The sequence below is a fragment of the Tripterygium wilfordii genome, chromosome 11, assembly GCF_013401445.1.
Source record: "Tripterygium wilfordii isolate XIE 37 chromosome 11, ASM1340144v1, whole genome shotgun sequence".
Lineage (NCBI taxonomy): Eukaryota > Viridiplantae > Streptophyta > Magnoliopsida > Celastrales > Celastraceae > Tripterygium > Tripterygium wilfordii.
Genome location: NC_052242.1, coordinates 13919177 through 13939239, shown reverse-complemented (window position 1 = coordinate 13939239; position 20063 = coordinate 13919177). Strand labels below are relative to the sequence as shown.

The window sequence follows — 20063 nt, the reverse complement described above, 5'->3', positions numbered from 1 at the left end:
TCTTTAGCATTAACCATCTGCTTGAGGACGATGCTTTTTTTTTTTTAATTTTTTTTTTTATTTAAAGGCCCATAGGCCACACACACGCTAAGCTTTTTTTATTTAAAGGCCCATAGGCCACACACACGTTAAGCCATGCCCGATTGGCATGAAGGTCACCACAGCGGATGGAAAACTACCCAAATTCCAAACCCCTTGGTGAGAATAGAACTCTAGACCTCAAGGTCTTGAGCAGATAACCAGATCAACCAGACTATCTCTCATTCTATCGAGGGAAGAAAGAAAGTGAATTGAATCATATGCCCTTAGTCCATTTTATTATTGCTATCTAATCAAGGCTCGTGGAAGTTGGATCATTCTGGGCCTCGAAGTGGACGAGGCCTTCGTTTGTGTTGGGCTTGAAGCCCAAGAGTCCCGGACTGTATTGCAAGTGCAAGACTGCAAGGTTCGTGAAAAAAATAATGATTTCAACGGCCAGAATTAAGTGAGGGTTCTCGTTTTCAAAAAGCTACCCGTGGTCGTGATGCACCTAATAGTGTCCCATTCTATCGCAAGTCACTCCTTCACAAACGGTGTAAATAGTAGATACTCCTGAAAGAGGAGGGAAAGAGTGTACCGCCATTGGCTTCCAGAGGTTTTTGAAATGTTGGGGGAGTCTGAGGAAGCGGATGTTAGCAACACTTCGGAGGCTGCGACGGTATTGGCTGGCGACGAGGAGATGCAGCGTGTCAAAGGCCGTCGTTCGCTCGCTGCCTCTTCTGGCCGTGAAGGACTTGTTTTCTGCCGGGGTTTGTGATTTCTCATCTACGCTACTTTGCTTCTATCGATCTACTTGTTGATTCGAATAAAATTCATCTAGTGAAACGGTTTAATGATAGAATTTGTTACTTAAAACGTAAATTCGAGGTTTCATAATCTGATTTGTCTATATCTATTTCGATTCTTTTGAAATTTACCGAGGATTAGAGTTTCTTGCCATAGTTTCTGATTGTCTTAGCTAGATCGAATGAGTATGAGTATGAGTTGTGATGGTACGTTCAGTAGATACTGATGGTAGTATGTTGATCGGGTGATTTACCGAATTTGCAGTGGCTTTTGTGTTGAGAGTTTGCGACTGTTGAATGTCTCTGTGATCATTCTTGAATCAACATTATCCGTGTTTGGTTCTTTCATCCTCGGATGCTTCACATTGATGCATTACTTTGGATGGTCGTATTATTCTTGAAGATTATCTGTGGAGGTTTTGAAGAACTTTGTCGTGTTGCAGGTTGGCATGAGAGGCATCGTTAGGCTATTTGGGGTTCAAGGACTATATATTCTTGCTCTTCTATTCTCAACTGATGTTGTGTGGTGCTGTTTGAGAAACGGCAGATACAGGACATATGGTTGGCATTGACATTAGAAAGAATGGATCAACTTCTATATCTAAAGATTCAGAAGTCGATCCAAAATTTTGTGTCATTTGTTTGGGCATTCTGCAGTTTTGTTATCATGATGAGAAAGAAGTATTGGTGAGAAGGGAGAATGCCAAGGACTTTGCTATATCTATTGCTAAACTTGTGAAGCAAGGTGGTCATGAAATTGATGGATTTCTCTTGAAGTTTCGGTACCATAAGTGATTTTGGAAAATGAGCAAATGGCTTGGTAAGTATTTCTTACATTGAGAAACCAGCTTGAATTGTCAATAACCCTGAATTTGCTGGGTTCAAATTCTGGAAGTTCATATCATTGAATAATGAGGTTACCAGGTAGTCAAAAGTGGCCTAAGTTCGACTTATTGTTTTTTTATGAGATGTCACTTTTGCCTTCTATCATGCATGGAGTTGCTTCAGAGTTGCTTATGGAATGCAGAACAGCATGGTATGTGTTACTTTTCGTCTTCCAGCTATATAATATGTACTATATCATAAGTACTTGGAATACGAGGCAACCTCAAGAATGACTAGCTATATACAGGTAGTATCATATTTATTGTCTGGCCACGTATTGCCAGCAGATTTTGGCTATTGATTAGAAAAGCCTGATTAGATAGCTTTCGTTTTTATAATCATTTTCTTCTGTAATCTGTATAGTTCGAAGCTGACCTTAAATTAGTTGCTTGTGTGGGCTTTGATGATGTTTCAATTATTGTTTGTTTAGTTCATTGTGCAAAGAGTGAGAGAGCAGAAAGACAGAGATGGAGAATTTACATTCAAAATAGTCCAATATCAGTATATCACCCTCTTCAGGTATGTCTGCATTTCCCAAGGGTTGCGAGATAAAATAAGAATTGAAGCTGTGCATTGATTCCTTATTAGTTTGCAACTATGTCCAGAGATAAATAAATGAAGTGGCTTTCTCTATACTATTGAAAAATTAGTAAATTACCTTTTCTCATGGGCCGGGCTTGGGTTAAAATTGTAGGCCCAAATCAGAATGCCGGCCTGATAAAAAGCAGATTTAAGAAATTTCTTTCTCTTGGGCCGGGCTTGGGTCAAAATGTAAGCCCAAATGTTTTTTGATAGAACTCACTACTCAGGTTTGTCTTATTGTTCTTTGAGCCCGATCCGGTTTTTTTTTAACTAGATTTCCCATGAATATGGGGTCAGGCTTTAGTAAAGATTTTAGATACAGTGGGCCCAGCCCAAGACCATGAGATCCAAAAGAATGAATTGACGGTTGACACAAATCTGGCCCAAGCCCGCCCATGATATCCTCTAATTCGCAGACAGAACTCATAAACCATATTAATCTTAAATAATTTATAGTTATTTGGAGTAAATAAATACACATAACACGAAACATAAGCTATTTATGCCACTAGCATACTTTGGCACGTATTTTCAACCACTTCCTATTTTTGGCGTGCGACTAGGTTGAAGATAAGAAAAAAGGAAGCAATCCAAGAATTATTCATGTCCTCCCATATACAGTGACAGCTACTCATTCCAAGAGGCATCCAACATCTTTGCCATGAAGCTATACCGATCAGCAGCTTCATCAATCTGTGGCATATAAAAGACCCACCGTCCATTAATCCACAAAACACAATGCGGCTCAACAAGCAAGACCAAAAGGTGAATGTAAAATAGGATGTCTCATTAAGCAATTACCAATTTTTGCGTTGGACGGCCAGCCCCATGTCCTGACTTGCACTCTATGCGGCCTATAATTGGGTTGGTCTGAGGGCTATTCTCCAAGCTTGTGCATAAAACATATTGCATCGTCTAAGAAATTAAGAGAGCACGATCAGAGAGAGAGAGATGGGAATGATAATCAGGATTAAGAGAGGTACAAGCAGGAACATCAACATAATAATGACGATTTCAAAATGATAACGATATAATAATGCTTCAGAAAATGTTTGCGAGTTACTAACATTTTCCTACACAAAGTGAACTTTGATTTATACTGCAAAAGGACTTACCGCCAATAACTTCAATGAATGTAATGGCACGACACGATCATCATGATCAGCAGTCAATAGCATGGTTGGTGGATACTGAATAGGTTGATTGGAATGATGCTGTTCCCATGGTCTACCGACGTTATGTAACGGTGAGTACCTGGAAAGTATCATCCAAATATAATGAAGACATGCAAAATGAGTAGAACTGAACAAAACATACGTGCTCTGCAGCTACAGAAAAGATAACAACAGCTCCTTGGGGGAAATGCCCATCTTCAGGAGAATCTTACAGATCAAGTTTCAGACCTCTCTTTCTAAGATATTTAGGGAAAAGGGCCTACTTATGAACATAACATTAAAGAGGCAACTTATAAATCCAAATCACCAACCAAACCAGGCTCATTAAATCTTCCTTCTTACAGAAAAAGAAGACAGAGAAATCATAGCTCGGCATGCTAATCAACCAAACTTGTAAATAATCTTTAACTTCTGTAACAAATGTAAGTATGTAACAGCACTGAGAATGTAATAGCAGAGGCCTAAGTTTAAAATTTGGGAGATAACCTAGTTCAGAGTTCAGAGACCTGTCTATGCCTAAAAATTTAAAGAATTAATGCACAGAATCAATCCAAATAAAGCCAATTAACAATATAGCAATCACTTTGGTGATAACAAGTGAGCATCAATTACTGTCTTCAAATGTAAGCCACAGCCATTGACAGTCCCACTTGATATTCTAGTAACGATGAAGGACACTCAATTCATAAATCACTTCTACGTCGTCCAAATGTGTTGCAAGCTTGCAACAAGACCAACACAAGTCCTAAAACTCAAAAGAGATGGGAAAAAGCACAGTCCATTTTGCTATACCATCGCTGACCAAACTATGTCTCCCAGTAGCAGAACAGAGCTCACTCTATTTGGAAGAAATTTCAACACACTTAACTTTTTTAGATGGCCGAAGCTTTTGACAAGAACAATAAAAGATTCACCACTAAAGTTCTTGTGAGTCTAAAAAAGTTACTCACTTGATCAGCCAATGGAACTCCTCCTCCTTGTCTGAACAACCAAAGTCAGATGTCCAAGCGTGGCCTATAAAAAAATTTTAATCAGCCTATAGAAACAATTTTAATCAGTCTCTCAGGTTAAAATAGTGTCTCGAGTAGCTAAAGGAATGTCAACTAACCAATGGTAAACTTGTGGAAACGCAACATATCCATTACGCCAACATGAGCCAGAGCACAACCAAAAAGATCAGGTCTCTGCCACAAGACAATATCATTGTTAAATTAGCAAACTCAATAGGATCACAAAAAGAAACTTCTGTAAATGTACTTGTGTGAAGGAAGCAACCATCTACCTGATTTATGCAAGCTCCGATGAGAAGTCCACCATTGCTTCCACCTTCAATGGACAACTTTCTGGGCTGGGTAAAACCCGCAGATATTAGATATTCAGCTGCAGAAATGAAGTCATCAAAGCAATTCTGCTTTTTTGCAAGTGATCCTGCTTTATGCCATTCTTCCCCGTACTCTCCACCTCCACGAATGTTTGCAATACAATAAACTACTCCTAGATATCTTGTGAGGATTATACGACTGATGCTGAAGGACGGTGTAAGACTAATGTTAAATCCACCATAGCCATATAACAAGCAAGGGTGTGATCCGTCCAAAGATATGTTCTTCCCAGAAACTATGAACATTGGTATCTTTGTACCATCCTTACCAGATACGAATACCTGAAATGAAAATCCAATCAATAATTGATATAGAAACACCTTGAAATAAAAGGCGTGCTAAAAGGTTGCCCTTTATCATTTTAAGGTTAGATGCTTCAACAAGATAAAGTAGCATTATCATCGCCAAAGCCTTATTCCCAATAATTTTGGGTTGGCTACATAAATCCATAAGTATATTCTTGGTCAAGATGTATATTAAGAATGATGAAGCGTCATTAACATGACAAAATGATAGATAGTAATCACCTGATCAACTTGAAACTCTGAACGATCAAATCCAGGTACAATAATTTCCCTAAATATCTTCATATCAGGAACCTCAGCATCTAAGTTGCATTGATAGATAATACCAGGAGTAAGAAAGCTGGTAAACCCAATAAACACCACACTATCTTTTCGCCTTGCGGAAATCTCAGAAACTGTGCCAATGTCAATTGGTAATTGATGCAGCAGAGACCCTATTTCTAAATCCCTTACCTGCAGAACATACTTCGCATCACTCAAGTAACTTACAATCATTTGGTTACCATTAACGGCACTTGCTGATTCAAGCACATCTTTTTCCGCCTCTGGGATTACATCAACCCAACTATCGGGTTCTTTCAAGTCTACTTGAACTACTTTGTACTTGGGGGCATTCTTATTAGTCAAGAAAGTAAAAGAAGTGTCATCATTTGCAATGGCGTTATACTTTGCATCAAAGCTATCAATGAGCTTCACGAATGGGAGCAGGTCTTTAGCTCCCTTGAAACCTTCAAGGCCGTTAGGAAGTGTAGTCATGTCACAGTAATATAATTTGTTGACCGGGTCACAACTTTCTGAAATATATAGGAGAAGATACTGCACAAGTACATTAAAGAAATTAGAGTCAATTTAGGACATCAAAAAACAAATTATGGTTCTTCGAATTAATTTAAATAAAAGAAAATTGTCTAGTTGTACATAAATCTCATTGACAAAGACAGATAAGGATGATCTTACGTGTCACTCAAACTATTAAAAAATTGGTTATTTCTTGGCTCTGCTTCTAGTAAAAAAAATCGATGGTTTAATAGCTTCCTATCATTATTCTCATCACAGCTTCCTATCATTAGTCTCATCATTTAAAGGATCTGCCAGACAAGGCATTTGCTCTTCTAACTGGGTCTTATATTTGATGAAGCATCAAATTTATTTGTAAGGAAAGTGTTAAGAATTTAGACCATGGCTCCAAAGACCTATACAAGGATCATGTGATATGCATTAAAATAATAAAAAACATAGTAGAAATAACCTTCCCATCCTCTGTGACATCAGCTGAAAACATGTACTTGGGATTTTCAGAATCTCTCCAGCATAAAATATCTTCAGATTGATCCGTCCCCAAGAAATGGTAGTATAGTTCATGATCAAGGTTAGAGTTGGTCTCTGTCCCGGCATCTACATTTTCTCCCTCCCTGCAGAACAAAATTACCATCAGAGCAGTAAGGTATTTTTCTCCATTTGATTTGGTCTAAAAGATAAAATAAAAAAGCCACACAATCAATTGCATTTATAGTCATGCAGATGTTTAGTTCAGACCTCAATTCCTCTTAGCATATAGTTCAATTGACATAGTAAAGTTCAATTGATATGGTTTCAGTATTTTTCTGATAGTGCACTTTCTCAAAGATTCCGCCAAGAAGTATATGCCACAATAAGAAAAATTAAATAAAGTAAGCCCTCAGCAACCTTTTATGCCCACATATGTCGTTCAATAGTGCCAAACACAAATCTAATTCTATCAGGACATCACGACAGAATCCAATTTGGCATTAACCAATAAAACTTTCACAAGACAGAATCCAATTTGGCTTTAACCAATAAAACTTTCAGAATCAAATTGGCTTCTAGTAACAAAAGCCTTCAGAATCCAGAATTTGCATTTCCAACAAAACTTACTTTGGTACCGGGTATCGGCTGTAGAAAAATCCTATGCTATCATGGGTCCAGCTAATATCAGAGAACTTAACCTGCATTAATATAATGAGAGATACACCACATGGATTAGCTTCACAACCACCACAACAATATACACCACTCATACCATTTCACCTCGTCCTATCCATGAGACAGAAAACTCACCCATGATAATGTATCCTCCCTGACTCTCTTATCCTCTATCTGCATAACTTTAATCGTGGTCCAATCACTCCCGCTAGAACTAAGTGCGTAAGCCAAGTACTTCGCATCCTCACTCACAGAAAGTGTGCTTAAGGCCACCGTTCCGTCCTCACTTAGGCCGTTGGGATCAAGCAGGACCTCAGGTTGTCCATCCAGACTATCCTGTATGTATCACACCAAACACAAATAAACAATAACTGAATCAATCAAAAACACTCCTCGAACATAATTCTCCAATTTATACATAGTCGTGATGTGCCTGACCTGCACGTAAAGGACGCTCTGAGCTTGCAATCCAGTATTGTGGAAATAAAAGTACTTATCACCTTGCTTGAATGGCGCAGTGTGGCGAGGATGATCGAAAAACTTCTTGATCTTCTCGTTAAGCTTCTCTCTCGTATCGCAGGTCTTCAACACCGATTCCGTCAATTCTACCTGCTTCGCCACAAACTCCTTCGTTTCCTCGGCGTCAGGATCTTCCAGCCTAAACACACAACCACAAAAATTCAATTGAAAAAACAATCACATCTCGAAATCGAAAATTTCATCAATCTCGTTCCATTGACTTACCATCTGTACGGATCGGCGACTTTAACGCCATGATAATCATCGACGACGGACTCGTCTCGCCTCGCGACAGGATACTGCAACGGCAATTCCAGAGCAGCGGAGAGAGAGCCCATCGTTGTTGCCGTGAGAGAGCGAGATCGAAACCAGTTAGGTTTGCTTTGTTTTATAGGCGTGAAAATCCCTGTATGGGAAGGAAACTTTGAATTTGATATAAACAAAGGAGGGAGGTTTAGGAGGAGACGATGCGTGAAGGAGCGAGCGTATTGGATCATAGTGTAGGCCCGAGTCCAGGTAATCTTATAGGCGCCTTAAAAGGAAACTATGTCGTTACGGTGTCGTCAAGTTTGAACTTTATGTCGCCACGAATCTATGGAAATTCGAATATCCTCCTTTGTCTCTTATGTTTCGGATATTATGTGTATAAAAACCTTATGTATGTGTGATTTTGATGGCTACATTTGTGTCTCTGTAAGCAATAAGGTGTTTTCATATCCAACGCAACATAGTACTTGGATTTCTTTGTACCCATCCTCTAATCTAGAACATTTTTTTTAACCAATAACAATACGAGATAAGTTTACATTGTATGCAATTGACATAAACCTAACCCTAAACTCATATTGTCAGACCCATATGCACTAAATTTTCTCATTTGAAGACAATAAGTTGGATCAAGAGCCAAGATGTAGCCACAATGGTATTGTCCCAAACGAGAATCAAACTGAAGACTTCTCGAATCCATATGATTTGGTCACAGAGTAATTCATCAACTAAACTATCACCCAAATAGTTTATTAATCTAAACACATGGTATGTATTTCTCATATCTTTTGGGTTAATTTTGCAAATTCAATCCACACATGGGTTATTTAACCCTAATATGTGTGTTTTTTATTTTTGAAAAGGTCACAGACCTAACTGTATTCACATACCAAAATTTTCGAGTAAGAGAATATGAGGTCAATTGACACTCGAGCCATCAAAAACGGTGAAATACAACCCACAAAACATGAGAACTACATAACAAAAATACAACAAACTAAATCCTTCCAAAACAAATGAACACCGGAGATACTACGAACATCTGATTCAACATATTAGGAGTCGAATCAAACTAGTTGTTTTAGCAAAATAGTTGTGTATTTGTTATGTTTTGATTGGTCCCTCTTAAATACACACCGCAAGCCCCTGGAACTAGCTGCACACAATTAGGTCATCCACTTAGGAATGTCGATAGAATATCATGCAGAGATGGAATTCTATAATCTTGGAAAGAGAATACTTTTCCATTGTGACCTCATGGTGTGATCTAAGAATCAATATATTAAAGGAAGCTTCTTCTTTCTTTTTTGTTTTTTTTTTTTGATAAGCAGGAAGCTTCTTTGATGTCTATGGCGTCAATCGTCAACGTCTTGGAGTTCCAATTACAATATTAATCTTTCTAATCCTATTAATTTTTAATTTATATCCTATAATAATATGATTAACTAGGCTTTTTAATAATTATTCCTATATCTGCTTGGTTTCTAACTTAAAACATATGAGAAACCTTAAAACAACATATCTATAAAATAAAAGGATTGTGTATTTTAATCATTCATCAATCTTAACTAAACAAACAACCACGTATGTCTATGGATTGTCTTATAGCGAAAATGATCAAGATCACATTAGTTGGCATCTCAGTTGTTGAGTTAGATGCACATGATCTAAGTGATTTTGTAGGCTCCACATTTCCCTCGTGGTACACAAAAAAATTCTGTTTATGTAACTCAGTAACTGAAATAAATGAGATATCAACTGTTGTTGGGATCTCGAAATGACTGTTCATACAGCTGCCCAAAAGCGCACTTGCTGTCCAATATCAAATGTTGGCTAGCAGGGCTGGCTTGTTTCTTTACCTGGGCAAGGTATTGAGCCCATTTTTGAACTAATTGGGCTTTGTGGGCTTTCTGAATGTTGGGCTCTGCACCAATTGGCCTGTGATACTGATAATCTTTGATAAGTTTTTATTCGGCAAGAAATCTAACATAACAAAGAATTATTGTCCACAAAATGACAATTTCTTTTTTAATTTCATATATACTTTATTCATCAAGAAAATTGAGAAAAATAATTGAAAAGAAAATTTGGTGGAAATAAGTGATTCGCCCACCATAAAAACGAATTGTTAAGCTAGTTGAAATTTATTTTCCTAATACTAACTTTAAAAAAAAAATTAATTTAGCTTCTTTTATTGACAATTTATTTCGACAATAGGATTAATGAATTTAGCCAAATCCTACAATGTTATCCATAATTGCCTATCCAAATAACACTAATCCGACTTAGACTATGATTGCCTATCTAAATAACACTAATCCGACTTATAGTATGATATGGGTATGGCTAACATTATAAATAACCACCATTGCTTGCTTACAGCCATCACTTACGCCGTGTCTCATAATACATATCAAACTCTCTTGTTTCAAGTTGTCAAACAACAGATTACATAGGTGCAATGGCAAATCAGGAGTTGTTGCAAGGGCAAGAGCTACCATGGCTTTTCTCCCATACAACGATTTCCACACCAGCTTAGTGCCTTTCCTTGATATTCACAGCGGTAATGTCTTCACCCTCAAGGCACCGGATTGAAGGAAGATGTTATGTGGGTTTTCACAGGGATGGTTGATAATGGCTGATGATGCTGCAATAATCACCTTGTTCAATCCTCTCAACGGAGCCCACATTCAACTCCCACCGGTTTGTCCTTATGATATTATCTATGATGAAAGAAGCGTCCGTTATGTTCACAAGGCTATACTATCTTCCTCTCCTCATTGTTCTTCTAGTGACTATAATGTCCTAGTAATATGTGGAGAGCAAAGAGAATTAGCATACTACAATGCCAGGACTGAATCATGGACTGAACTCCAGAAAGAAGCAGGGTTTTACTATGAGGATATAATGAGCTTCAAAGGAGAGCTATGCGCGGTCGACGAGTATGGAAAACTAGTGCTCATCAACCCTAATTCGTCTCAAAAGATTAAAGTGATTGTAGAGGCATCTCTGTTGGAGGGGCAGAACCTTTATCTGATGGATTTATTTGGAAAGCTGTGTTTGATTGTAAGATACAGAAAAATTGAAGATTTTCAGACATATCGTTTTAAGGTCATGTTGCAGTTGGGTGGGAAGTGGCAGGGGGTTAAGGGTATTGGTCAGTGTGAGGTTTTGTTGGGATATAATCGCTCCATGGTTTTATATGCGACTAAGGTTGAAGGGGTGCTCAAGGACAACCGCATCTGCTTCACTGATCGTCGTTTGGTGAATAATGAGAGCCGGATTGGTTTCGCGGATGGATTTGAGTTTGGTATATTATACTTGGAAGATTATAATATGGAGCAGATTATAGTATGGAGCGGCTGAAGGTTGTGCGATGTTGAATGTATAATTATCAATGAGAGATGTGAAGCTCTGTTTATTGAACAAGAAGTTTGAAAAATATTAGGGTTTGAATGTTTTAACATTTATTGGAATTGTACAAATACATTATTCAAATCAATAACATGGCAGTACGTTCATTCAATTATTGTTTTCTAGCAAGTACTAATTTGGTGACATGGGGACGTAAAAAAGGGGATGGATCTTATAGATCAAAACATTTCGGAAAAATTCTACATGAAAATCGCAAGAATGAAATCCAAAATCAACATGAATTAATTCGATTTTATAAAAGTTTACAACATAAACTTATTGTAGCAGCAACATTATCAATTCCATGCACCATAGTAAAATTGCTTCTACATTTACAACCACAACAGAAGATCTTCCAATGTTTTTATCCAGCAAATAAGCAAAACAAGTAATCAACAAATAAGCAAAACAAGTAATGGCATTTGCTAGACAAGGCAAGTGACAGATACCTTCATTACATCTTTGTATATTTGAGTCAATCGGCACTGGATGTAGATATTAAGCAAATCAAACTGAATATTAAGAAGTCGAATAAAACAGGATAACAACCAACTGATGATGCTGAGAAAATCATTCATACAACCCAATTGTCATGCTTGATTTTACCTTCCCTGCTAAATCATATCTAGATGTCGAGACTTGTGCAACAGTAGCTAATTCATCATGCCATAAGCTTCAAAATTTTTCATATAATCAGAATGAAAGGTTTTTCTTCTACAACTGACAAGCAAATATTGGTCAAACTCTCATTTCCCTAAGAGATGCCAAACACAATAAAAAGCTTACGAGACTAATTCAATCTCTAGGCTACGGGATAAGAAAAAGAACTAGAAACCATTTAGGAAAGAATTTTCTTCCACCAACACAAATTAATAAGAGATGCTGAACTCATGAGCTCACACATCTTAGCCTTGGAAATCATACACCAAGAAACAAGCCGAAAAAGATCAACCATGCTTTATTATTGTTCACATAAAGGATATATTAAGTTATTAACAGCTTCATTACACAATTCCAACAATCCATAATAATTGATGGAAAATATACCTGATTCGCTATGATTACTCATAATGTACAAACTGAAGATCCATAGCTTAGCAGTTCAGCATGGATGCACATAATATACATGTTCAATCCCCTAAATCATATACAAGTTACTTTTGAAATCTTCAGATAAAGTGGACAGAGTCTCACTCCATCAAATGAGCTGTGGGTTTAGAAGCCCTTCACTCATGCATACCAATCAGCTATAAACAAAACACGAGAAATCAGCCACAAGATAACGCAAGATCACTAAATAAATAAGGCATTAAGAACTTAACAGAGTAACATATAAATCACAGGTTATGGATTTGGTGTCACCCAAATAGGCGCAGGCCATGAATGCCAAGGATAGGAGGCCAGTGGCTCAATGCTTCCATTTGACAACTTGTAAATCCCCAAATCATAGTCTCCACCAAATTCATAGTTTCTCTCTGAGAAATCATCAGTATAATATATGCAGTTCCTCATATAACCAGATACTTCTGATGCCAACAAAGCCATCGAATCATTTTGACCAACAAACAACACCTGGTCACCCAAGTTCCTCACTCTCTCCCACCCCAATCAAGCCTATAAACTTTAAATCTCACTGTTCTATAAGTCAAGAAAGAGCCATCAGCTTGATTTTCGATATCAGCCTCCAGATAGAGGGAAACTACAGTCAATCCATCCCCTGAACCAATCAAGTACAATATATCACCACGCATATTCTACGGCCTTTGGATGTCAACCATGGAAACTTTTGGTGAATCACTGTTGACATCGCACACTGCAACTCTCCCATACTTATTCACAACATAGAACAAGCCGTTATAGTGGATTACATCCTCGCAAGAAGAGAAAACATCATCCATGATTCCCCAAAGACTCAGACCACCGTTTCTACAATAAGCCAACTTTCCAGTTTCACACAAGATTGCAACCGCTATGAAATCCCTCTGCTTGGAAGGATTCGATGACAGAACAATTTTCTTAATGAACGAATCACGCATTTCTTCCAAACTAGAGCATCTAACATATCCGAACTGGTCCATAAGCATGTATTCACCCCCAATTTTGTTGTAATATAAGGAAATAACATTAGGAAAAGTAGAAAGACGAGGTAAATGAACCTTGGCTCGGTTGAGGGGATTCACTACGAGAACATTCGGGGTTTCGTCCATGATGATGAGCCAGCCATGAGAAGAACCGCAATGGCGCTTGCGATAAGAAGTTTCTGGGAGGTAGATGAAGTAGAATTTGTTGATCAAAAGGTCTAAGAAGACATGGCAAGGTCGATCGGGAATAGCGTTGGGAACCATGAGCCATGGAAGCTGAGGAGGGAGGTGGTTAGGCGTTTTAGGCAGTGAGGTTTGCCATGTGCGACACACAACTCGGAATCGAACGTAATCGGCATAGATTGTGAGGGATTCGGAGATCTTCTCAATGAGTTCCACCGGGAGTCGGGTCCAGTTCACCGTCAACGACATCGGTTCTTTTCTTCGTTAGTGCCAACGGAGGAGAACTGATATCAGGAACTCACATCTGCACCTGAAGAATAGTCAAAATTCATACAAGAACCCCCAAAGAAATCGAGTCAATGCTTAGTAGTTGCTTACATGGACAACGGTCGATAGGGCACTCATCTTAACCGTTTTACATTATTATTCCAAAGTGAGTCGAGAAAAAATATTGTAATGGTTGTGCTGTTGTAGTCAATGCTACGAAAGCAAATTTTGTTTATGAAATGCATCCTTCACTTCTTAAAATCAAAGTTTTCAAATACTTTACGGGAGAAGTGTTGAAATGATCCTGGACCTTAATGAAATGATCAATTTACCTCATAAATTTTATTTAGTTTCATTTTAACCCTTCAACTTTCAAAACTGTAGTGTAATCCGTTAAGTGTTAACCCCTGCGCAAAATTTCCGTTTATTTTAACTGATGTGACAATTTTTTTTCCTTACATGGCACCAAGATTAATTTATTCGCAAATGACGTGTAAAAATATAGAGGGTAATTTGATATGCTATAACAATTTATATGAGCTTGAATTAACAAATATCATAATTACGGGGGTAAATTGTCCCCAAAAATAACTACTATTATTATCACATGTCACGTAAGTAATCGGGAAAAAAATGTCATATCAACCAAAATAGACGAAAATTTGACGAAAGGGATAACGGAATACAAGCTTGGAAGTGGAGGGACTAAATTGATCATCTTAAATGAAGTTCATAAGATAAATTAATACATTCACAAAAGTTCAGGGATTATTTCAAAACTTGTCACAATATTTCATCCAATTGATCATATATATCTAGCATGTTTTTAACGGATCATCATAACTGATGGGGATCATTATAACGGACGCAATGAGTTCACCACCGAACTCAACAGATGCACCTACTTGCTCGACACTATACTTCGATTCCGTCCTTTGAAATGGAACACCGACCCTTAACAATTCATTCTGTGACCATCAACCGAAATAACTGAATGTTCCCAAAAAAAATAGGTATACGACGCACAAAAAGTTCAGGATCTTCTTTATCTCTAAAGACATGACGCCCTAACCATTAACCACCCAACAGTGATTCCATCGCCGTTATCCAGATCAATCCGAACGAGCCTCCGGTATTGAAGTTCCTTTATCATCATGCACAAAGACGAGCTAAAAGTCTGCATCAGAAGGATGAGTTTAGGATTTGTGCAGGCACTTTCAAGAGAACTTCCTAAGCGTCTATAACGTAATAAGTATAAATCTGGAATAATATCCTAACACCTGAATTTGTCTATAAATTAAAGATCGAACTGTCTTAACTTCAGAACAAGAGATGCTTAAAGAAGATGACCCATGATGCAAAATAAACAGAATGAAGAGCTATGTAATGGCTCCAAGCGAAAAAATATATATAATGGAAGGTAGGTACAAATAATTAACGTAGAGCAGTTCTATCAATAGTATTCTAAACCCGCCAAATATGCCGCAGCACAGACAATAATTTGTAGGAGGCAGACGGAAATCTACTAGCAAAATACTGCAAATGCACAAACAAAACGCCACAAACACTACCCAGAAGCCATCCTATATAAATGCTAAACCTATGCCGCATCAATCAGTATAATGCAAAGCCAAAACAGATCTCATCTCCTATATGTAGATGATGTGATAATGCAGCAGCTAGTTGCAGAGTTTAGATTTCGGTATGGCCAGGCCAGAGAAGATTTGATGGAGCACTTCCTAAGCAAAAGCAGATTTCACGAAGCCCGTTTTCAATTGAGAACAATCCATGCAGCCATTAGGTTTAGGAGCCCAGACAGAAGGAAATTAAACATCAGCCCTGAAAGCTCAATGATCATTGGAAGATAACACTCCTCTCATCAAATCGTCCATCTCTCTTGTCATTAGCTCCATATGCACGCATTCATGCAAATGAAGGAAACTTAAGTTGGCATTTATAATTTAAAACTAAATAGCCAGACTCAAGCTGCTTGCGTGCTAACATACACTCCATTATCACAACTGCTTCCTTCCTTTGTTGAGTTGCATATAGTTACCTGTTTTCAGCACATCAACCATGCAAGCCCATCCACACTGGTTCTAGTTATCGATGTCACCTTGGAGTTCTTCAATAGACCAAAACAATCTTTTAATTCGTCTAATAAACCAAGAAAATGTTTTATTAGATTATTTTAAGGGTTCATAACAAAATCTTGGTCTTGAATTCGCACCAAAAGTTTTTGAGGGTCGCAGAAATCCCTCCATAACTCCCTTTTTTTCCTTTCAATTTCACTTCTTCATCATATAAACTGTTACCTCCAAAACCCTAGCTTTCAAAAACCCCAAAAAACACACCTCTAAATACTCTTCTCTCTCTCTCTCTATACATATATATATATATATATATATATATATTAGTTCTTACCAATCTCCTTGGCATGTTCATCGAGCATATAAACCACACACACAGAAAAAACTAACTTAAGCCAAGCAAAATCAATGTAAATTTGCCTTTGAATGCTTACTCGTTTTCCCTCGTTTATATCTCCAAAAATTTCAATATATTAGGCCTTTAAGATGGTTAAAACCTTCATTAAATGTTATGTCCAACTAGTGTAAAAACTGGTGATGCAGTACAGCTGTAGCGCTCAAGGGTTTCATAACTATTCATGTAATCGTATACATTTCTGTGCATGTGATCCGAAGTACTCCAAACCACAAAAATCTAAAAGTATTAGTCTTCTAAGGAGCAAGACTCCTGGATTTTTGATTTGAGAGAGATAATGACAGCGGCAATGGAAGATACATATATTATCATAGGTTCTCAGAGAAAGCCATTATTATTCAATAGAGAGGGAGAACTACACATTAAACTTCTTGGCTTAGCAAATGGTCCCCTTCCCAAGCCTCCATACGAAAACCCGAATTCAAAATTTCAAAAAAAATGTGAAGGATCAGAATGTTTTTTGTCACAATTATCCCAAATCCCAAATGTCAAAATGAACGCTTTAAGCCCAACATGCTCCATATAAATTCTTTTGGGTCTATATGGGCATATATAGCTTTGCTATCTAGTCCAAAAATTAGACCAAATTCAAAACATTCTGACCCACAAGAGGTAGGCTGAGATACACGCGCTGTTAAAGAGGGTAAGGGATATATTTTTTTTCCCATTAAAAGAGCACTGACAGAGTTCAATCATGAGCCTACGTATATGATTTTGGGGAGTTGTAGAAACGTATTACTTGTAGGGCTGCCCTAAATAATAAGGGCCTGCCCTACCAAAAATGTCAGAATAAATAATTTAAAAAGAAACATGAACATGTATGGATCTACCTATCTAACATTTAAATTAAAGTAAAAAAGGGTTTGCAGGAAAGGAATGCAAGAGATGATGAAAACCCATATCAACAACACAAAAATCTTCACATTTGATTGAGATGAGATATTCTCAAGACTCTCAACCATGATTATGCTCAGTACATGGAGCATATGGTGAAGATGATTAGTAGTAGAAAACCCCAAGACCTTCAAAGGAGGCTCTGGCTTTAAATTAATTTAATGGAGCCATCATCGTTGTGGTCTAGCTCCTTCACAACCATAAAGTAATAATCTTTCTCATTCTGACCATTTCTTTTGATCTCTCAAGCAAAAGTTGGGAATATAACCTTTCACCATGAAAAAGATTCAAACTTTATCTCAAGAAATTAACAACTACGCACTCTGATCAAAACCCTAGATCAGAATTATTGTGAAAAAGAGAAAGTATGATGAACAATAAAATTGCACACCAATGCATGTTTCTAGGGTTCATAGTTGAGAGCCTCTTCGAGATCCATCAGAAAACCAATTACAACCTGGCTAAAGTACTGATGAACTGAAGATAAAAGTAAGTATGATCATCACAAATTCATCAAAGAAAAATACAAAAAGTTATATACACCTGAATGATCATAAATCAGAACAAATTAATTACATAAAGAATTTACCTGATCTTCTTCATGATGCAATTGAAACGGTCGGGAAAGAAGCTTATGAGGGAGAAATCATTAGGGTTTTACAAAGAGATACCAACAGAGCTCAGTTGGCAGCATGCCCACCTCCTCCTCCTCCCTATTACAGCAAAAAAACGACATCGTTTCTAGTATTTCAATCCAAGCATGAAGCAAGGATCGTGAGGAGGTGGACAGAATGCCAATAAACTCTGCAAGGAACCCTTTGTCAAACCCACATGAAAAATCAAACACTGTCCTTGTATTCACCATGGGAACTCACACACCTTATTAATAGACAGTAAGATTGAGAGAGAGAGGGGGGGGGGGAGGATTTTGATGCGGTGTGAGCAGATAGATAGATGGGTTGGTTCTATTTATGAAGAGAAGAAAGACACTACTACACTACACACAGTAAATGAGAGAGAGAGTAATTAATGAGCAAGAAAGAGTGTTAAAATAGAGAAAATCAAAGAACAAGAAGATCAAGTATGTTATTGTTTGGTTTCAGAGATTAAAAAAAGAGAGTAAAAATAATAATAAATGATGAGATTGGATGGGCTCTTGGTTCGTAAACTTCATAGTTCATACCAAGCCAATCCCCTCTCTCTCTCTCTCTCTAAATGAATAGGCATGGAGTGGGTATTTTTAGAATGAATCAAAGGATCAAAAATCATCATCACACTTATTCTTCCTCTTCCTCTTCCTCATTCTCCTTCTCTTTCTCTTCTGTCTTTTCATTCCTCTTACTCGATCTTCCCCCACCAAAAAACCCTCCTCCTTTTTCACACAACCCCCCCCCCCTCTCTGGAACTGAAAAGAAGAAGAAGATTCAGGTTGGGGCTTGTTACTTAAGCTTATTAATTAGTGTTAGGTGGAGTGTTTGGTTATTATCCTGAGACTGACCAGCCAAAATCAGTTTCAGATTTTAAAAAAGCGGCTTTTGTTTTCTTTTTCTGTTCAAAAAACTTTATGAGGGCTCTCCAAACACGTGAGTGTGATTGGGATTAAAGGGGGTCATTTGTCAGAAATTCATATGAACCCTTGGATTCCCCAAGGAACCGACCTGATTAAAAGCTGGGGTTTTCTTTGTTTTTCATTATTATTATTATTACGTTTGTTGAAATTCAGGAGATGAAATTCAATGAAGATAGTAACGTTTATCTGTAAAATTGGATAGGATTTAGACTGATTTGTTTTTTACTGGAACTCTTTCTGTCTCTCCACACGCTGCTTCTACTCTCCTTTACACCATCATCAGTTCGGGTACGAATCACTTTGGTGTTTAAAGCGGTACAATAAAATAGTATCTTATTGGTAAAAATATCGTAAAGTGAGACGACTCTCGTGTGTTGAGGAGACTGAGATGACCTGAAAATTAGATAGATTTGAGACTCTACAAATTCTATTGAATTTTAGATTTTGAAATTCTCATTTGAAGGCTCTATAATGCTGAATCGTCTTTTTATAATAATGCGACAAGTTTGATCGTTAGATGTAAAATTGTAAACTCTAAAACTATTGAGAACAAAAATCTTCCTCTGAATATTCAAATTAGAGTGCTCACTACCTAATTTCAAAGAAAGCCTTCCTCTCAATATTCTTTACTTGCATCAGCATGTAATAAATGAGTTTGTTGATTTGAAGTGAATTACACAAGTAGTCAACTCTTAACCCCTCAAAATGCTATCTTTCGTCGCCTTTTGACTATAATTTTATATATTTCCACCTTTTTACATTTTTAATCCAAATCCTTTTTGTTAAATTAAAGATAAAAAAGAGGAATTTTTGTAAATATTGGTTTATGCAAATACTTAAAAGTTAGTATATAGTTTTTTGATTGTTGACACCTTGCAAGTGACAATTATATTCCTTCTAATGTTCTTCTCGAAGACAAGGACTTTTATTTATATATTCTTTCACTATTTGATGAATGTGATTGTCACTCAAATATGATTTAAGTATGATGGACCAAAACACATGAATTCTTAAGATTACCCACCTTGAATTAGAATAAACTATGTCCACCATTAATGGAGGTCCTACTACTACTACTACTATTACACCACTTAGTGTGGAATCCTAGGAAGAAGAAAAAAGAAAGAAACTTCAAGCAAAAAATATATGCCACCTTTTGACCTGTTATGTTAAGCACTTAGGCCATGTTAATTTTGAGATTAAAAGGTAAATATAGGTCAAACAACCTTTTGATCCTCTCTCTCTCTCTCTCTCTATATATATATA

General features: G+C 37.2%; 2 protein-coding genes and 2 long non-coding RNA genes across 4 annotated transcripts; 1 reads left to right on the top strand and 3 right to left on the bottom strand.

Annotated features, from left to right (window-relative positions):
• Positions 1-273: 273 nt before the first annotated feature.
• On the top strand, positions 274-2893 carry LOC120009608. The gene is made up of 3 exons (XR_005470708.1): positions 274-788; positions 1268-1860; positions 2140-2893. It is a non-coding gene; the product is annotated as an uncharacterized LOC120009608 (long non-coding RNA).
• LOC120009607 (prolyl endopeptidase) lies at positions 2711-8118 on the bottom strand. The gene is made up of 12 exons (XM_038860259.1): positions 7842-8118; positions 7536-7755; positions 7233-7433; positions 7050-7120; positions 6403-6565; positions 5376-5969; positions 4749-5129; positions 4575-4650; positions 4417-4480; positions 3407-3545; positions 3093-3206; positions 2711-2984 (listed from the first exon to the last, which is right to left on the bottom strand). The coding sequence occupies exons 1-12, from the start codon at positions 8111-8113 to the stop codon at positions 2919-2921; spliced, it is 2361 nt and encodes a 786-aa protein (XP_038716187.1). The 5' UTR covers positions 8114-8118; the 3' UTR covers positions 2711-2918.
• Positions 8119-12232: 4114 nt separating this feature from the next.
• LOC120009738 (F-box protein SKIP23-like) lies at positions 12233-13899 on the bottom strand. The gene is made up of 2 exons (XM_038860430.1): positions 13454-13899; positions 12233-12544 (listed from the first exon to the last, which is right to left on the bottom strand). Exons 1-2 carry the CDS (start codon positions 13808-13810, stop codon positions 12524-12526), a joined length of 378 nt encoding a protein of 125 aa, XP_038716358.1. The 5' UTR covers positions 13811-13899; the 3' UTR covers positions 12233-12523.
• Positions 13900-14515: 616 nt separating this feature from the next.
• LOC120009876 lies at positions 14516-18580 on the bottom strand. Its single transcript, XR_005470756.1, has 2 exons — positions 17817-18580; positions 14516-15005 (listed from the first exon to the last, which is right to left on the bottom strand). It is a non-coding gene; the product is annotated as an uncharacterized LOC120009876 (long non-coding RNA).
• Positions 18581-20063: the final 1483 nt, after the last annotated feature.

What these genes read in the sequence shown, in the direction of transcription:
- LOC120009738 (XM_038860430.1), bottom strand. Translation starts at nt 13,810, where the DNA reads ATGTCGTTGACGGTGAACTGGACCCGACTCCCGGTGGAACTCATTGAG. An exon ending in ATCCCCTCAACCGAGCCAAG is followed by an intron (nt 12,545 to 13,453) that starts GTTCATTTACCT and finishes TTTTGTTTATAG; the next exon opens with CTGATTGGTATGCATGAGTG.
- LOC120009607 (XM_038860259.1), bottom strand. Translation starts at nt 8,113, where the DNA reads ATGATCCAATACGCTCGCTCCTTCACGCATCGTCTCCTCCTAAACCTC. An exon ending in GTCGCCGATCCGTACAGATG is followed by an intron (nt 7,756 to 7,841) that starts GTAAGTCAATGG and finishes TTGTGTGTTTAG; the next exon opens with GCTGGAAGATCCTGACGCCG. An exon ending in GGGAGGATACATTATCATGG is followed by an intron (nt 7,121 to 7,232) that starts GTGAGTTTTCTG and finishes ATATTAATGCAG; the next exon opens with GTTAAGTTCTCTGATATTAG.